Below are 3,824 nucleotides of genomic sequence, written 5' to 3'. Positions count from 1 at the left end.
AGTCCCGCAGAATAAGATGCAGATCAACATTACACTGGTGCATTGATTACCCCTAAGATAGATAGGCACGGCCGTCCAGGAATCAATTAGGCACAAATAATACAAGAAGAGCATGGCAGCAGATAAACCTGACCAAACTGAACTGAAACCACAACTCTGCCTGCATGCTGGGGATGCAAGCTAGAATCACAACGAACATGATTACTAAGGAAAACACATAGTAGTAGCACGTCCAAAATCCCATTTTTTTCATGCGGTTCGATTCAATCGTCCACAAATGCGATATTGAACTAGCACCATACATGAATCTAATTAAGAATTTAAGATAGCTCCTGCAATTCGATTCGATCAAGTGAAGTCCCACAGATAAGATAAGATGAAGATCAACATTACAATACTACTACATTGGTTTCCCCTAGCTAATTGATGAAGCTGAGATAGATTAGATAGGCATGCTGGCCGTCCAGGAACCACAAGTCTGACCAAACTGAATACGAATAGAAGAGCATGGCAGGCAGCACATAAATCTGACGAAACTGAACTGAAACCACAGGCCTGGATCTGGATGGATGGTAAATTAAAAGACTGATGATAAGGAGAGCATGCATATGGCTTGGATCAGCACAGCGTCGATCGATCAATCGGATGCCAGATAGAATCCCTCCTGCAGCAAGCCAACAAATCCATGGATTCCACCGTCAGATCCATCCATCCATGGATTCATTCATCATTTTCATCTAGGACTAGGATCGGAGGAAGAAGAAAAGAGTTTGGAGGACAGACCTCGGAGATGTAGGCGTGGTCGGCGCAGAACTCGGCGAGGCTGGCCAGCTTCTTGGGCTCCATGAAGCGGGAGAGCACGGAGACGCCCACGTCGATGTGCTTCACGGCGAGGCTCGCGATCCTGCACGCGCGGTACATGTAGTCCAGCGCCTTGCCCACCTCACCGCCGCCGCCTCTGGCTTGCTTGCTGGAGCCGGACTTGGCGGTTGCGTCTGGGCCGTCGGAGAGGTCGACCTTGGCGAGGGCCTCGGCGGCGGCGGCGACCGGGTCGTCGTCGTCGTCCCTGTCCGGGCTGCTGTCGGGCCAGGAGGACTCGGGGGTCTTGCCGGGGACGGGGGCCTTGCCGCCGGCGAGGCACTCGACGCAGCGCGGGAGGAGGTGCTCCTCCAGCAGCTTGATGGCCAGGACGGCGGCCATGATGCGGTCGAGGCCCTGCGCCTGGGACCTAGGGCGGGCCGGGAACTGCTGCGCGAGCAGCGCGTCGTGGAGCTGCTCGTCGTTCATGACGGCCATGGCCATGTTGGGCGGGGAGAGGCCGGCGATCCTCTTCTTGGCGGCGAGGTGGATGCAGGTGGTGAGCATGCGGGCACCGGCCTCCAGGCCGATGTAGTAGACCTTGAAGAGGTTGGAGGCGAGGTCCCCGATCTTGTCCTTGTCGGCGTCGGCGTCGGCCTGGAGGTCCTGCAGGCGGTGCTGGAGCTGCTGGAGGCGGTCGCGCTGTGCACGCACCGTCTTGGCGGCCAGCATGGCCTGCATGAGCACGGTGTCGATGTCCTTCTTGCTCCCCTTGCCCGCCATGGCCGCTCTCTCTCTCGCTCGCTCGCTCGCTCTGAGGCCGGCCGGACGTGGGTGGGTCTTCTTCGGAGGGAAGAAAGATTGGAGCTTTGGAGGACGGAGGGATGGCCGGAGGTAGTGAAAAGAGGACCGGGGGGGGGGGGGGGGGGGGGGGGGCACGTGTCGAGCAGCTATTGAAGGGGACAGAGGATGATCCTGCAGGATGGGCCCACGCTGGACTTCTTTTGACCGGGGTCAGGCTCATCCATCCACGGCTGCCATCATAGCCATAGGTGTGGTTTTTGAAATTTGAAAATGCGGGTCGTCCATGCGCCGAACAGTTGGTTCCAAGCAAGATGCCATGTTTTTTAACAAAATAATGTTGGATTTACTCCCTCCATAAAAAAATATAAGAACGTTTAATATAAAAAAATAAATCATATTCATCTTGGCGCCAATAAAAAACAACCACGAAAAGAGACACACCTAGGACATTGATTGGCATGTTCAAAACAATAAAGACGGCCAAATTGCAAACGTTGTGATCTTTGGCTTATGTTCTTCCTACCACTAAATTCTTTGAGTTTTGACCGTGCACGGCTGCAAGTGATCCTTGTTTCGTTGCAAAAGTAGCCAAATACATGTCTCGTATTCCATCACCTCTAGACTTCATCACCAATCGAGATCAATGGATGATCAAGATTCAAGATGAAGTACGGTTCTAGGGTGATCGACGCGAGAACATGGGGGTGTCAGATCGGAAGAGGTACATTACTTGTGAATTGTAGGTTACAGGTAGTGTCAATTACTTGTGAATCATGGGTTTTTGGGTGCGCCGATGGCACATCTCATAAGGCGGTCTTGTGAGTTTTCTTCGAGGCAAACACCCATTCCAATGTATTTTTTGCAACTGTTGTGACACGTGCATATTGAGTGATGGCAGTTTAGAAAAGTCGGTTTGCTAGATCTATTTCATCGAGTGGTGGTAGTTTTAAAAAGTCAGTTTGCTAGATCGATTTTCACTGGGCGATGGTGGTTCAGTTGTCCGACATTAGGATATCTTACTAGCTCGTATCCATTACAAGTGAACAAGATAGTCTCTTGCAAGACCAAATGAAAATTTGGCAAGCCAACATATATATGAGCGTAGTTATGTAGAATGCTTTAGGAATTTCATGCATAATCCTCTCTTCGCATGCCCGCTTAAGTAAAAGAAGCTACTACCCATGCCAAGGAATGTGATTTGATTTATCTCAAAACACAATAGAGAACGTAAACAAAAGACATATATTTGCCAAATTCTGATCTTTTTAAGAGAAAATATTTGAAACAACGGTTTTGATAAAACACATCTAGATGTGTCATAGGTGAAAGCCTGTTGGATTAGTTCACCACCACCACCACCACACCGCCTTTCTTGAGAAATCATCTACCTCTCCGCCCCTCTTGTTGGATCAAGAAGGCGGGGATCGTCATCGAGTTGTACGTGTGTTGAACGCGGAGGTGCTGTCCGTTCAACACTAGATCAGGATGGGATCGCGGGACGGATCGTAATGAGATCATGGGACGCGCTGCGATTTTGATCGCGAATATTTTCCACTACATCAACAACGTTATATACGGTTCCGCTTAGTGATCTACAAGGGTATGTGGATCCGATCTCCCTCTTGGAGATGATAATCACTATGATAGGACTTCGTGTGCGTAGGTAATTTTTTGTTTCCCATGCAACGTTACCCAACACCGAGTTCCACCACCAGCACCAGCAGCGATCTATGAAGGAGCTCGGCGAGGCGGTCAACCCCGTCCACCCCTTCGCCGGCTAGCTGGGCGTGGCTGTTCTGGGCCGCGTGCTGGTGGTGACCGCACTCGATGATGCCGTCGTTTCACCACCGCAGTCCCCCAAGAACCTAGCTACCGTGGCCGACGACGAGAAGATCGGTGGCTCCTTCTACGTCCCCTTCGACGCCATGCACCCCTTTGACGGCCAGCTAGGCGTGGCTGGTCCAGGGCACACGATTATGGTGAACGCGCCGACGATGTCGTCGTCCAACCACCGCGACTCCCTGTACCCACCGTTGCCGGTGACAAGATTAGCGGTTCCTTCTGTGTCCCCGTAGACGTCGTGCACACCTACAACGGATAGCCGGACATGGCTGGTCTAGGGACCGCGCACGAGCCCAATGGTGTCCTTGCTGCACCATCGGGGCTCTCCCTACCCTCACCACCGTTGCCGTCAGCGCTCCTTCATCAACAACACCTCAAGA

General features: G+C 52.0%; 1 protein-coding gene across 1 annotated transcript; it reads right to left on the bottom strand.

Moving 5' to 3' along the window:
- Positions 1-224: 224 nt before the first annotated feature.
- LOC123399643 lies at positions 225-1,672 on the bottom strand. The gene is made up of 2 exons (XM_045094036.1): positions 784-1,672; positions 225-664 (listed from the first exon to the last, which is right to left on the bottom strand). The coding sequence occupies exons 1-2, from the start codon at positions 1,579-1,581 to the stop codon at positions 638-640; spliced, it is 825 nt and encodes a 274-aa protein (XP_044949971.1). The 5' UTR covers positions 1,582-1,672; the 3' UTR covers positions 225-637.
- Positions 1,673-3,824: the final 2,152 nt, after the last annotated feature.

Source organism: Hordeum vulgare, chromosome 5H (assembly GCF_904849725.1).
Source record: "Hordeum vulgare subsp. vulgare chromosome 5H, MorexV3_pseudomolecules_assembly, whole genome shotgun sequence".
NCBI lineage: Eukaryota > Viridiplantae > Streptophyta > Magnoliopsida > Poales > Poaceae > Hordeum > Hordeum vulgare.
Note: the sequence above shows the minus strand (reverse complement) of the source record. Positions and strands in the feature narration are given on the sequence as shown.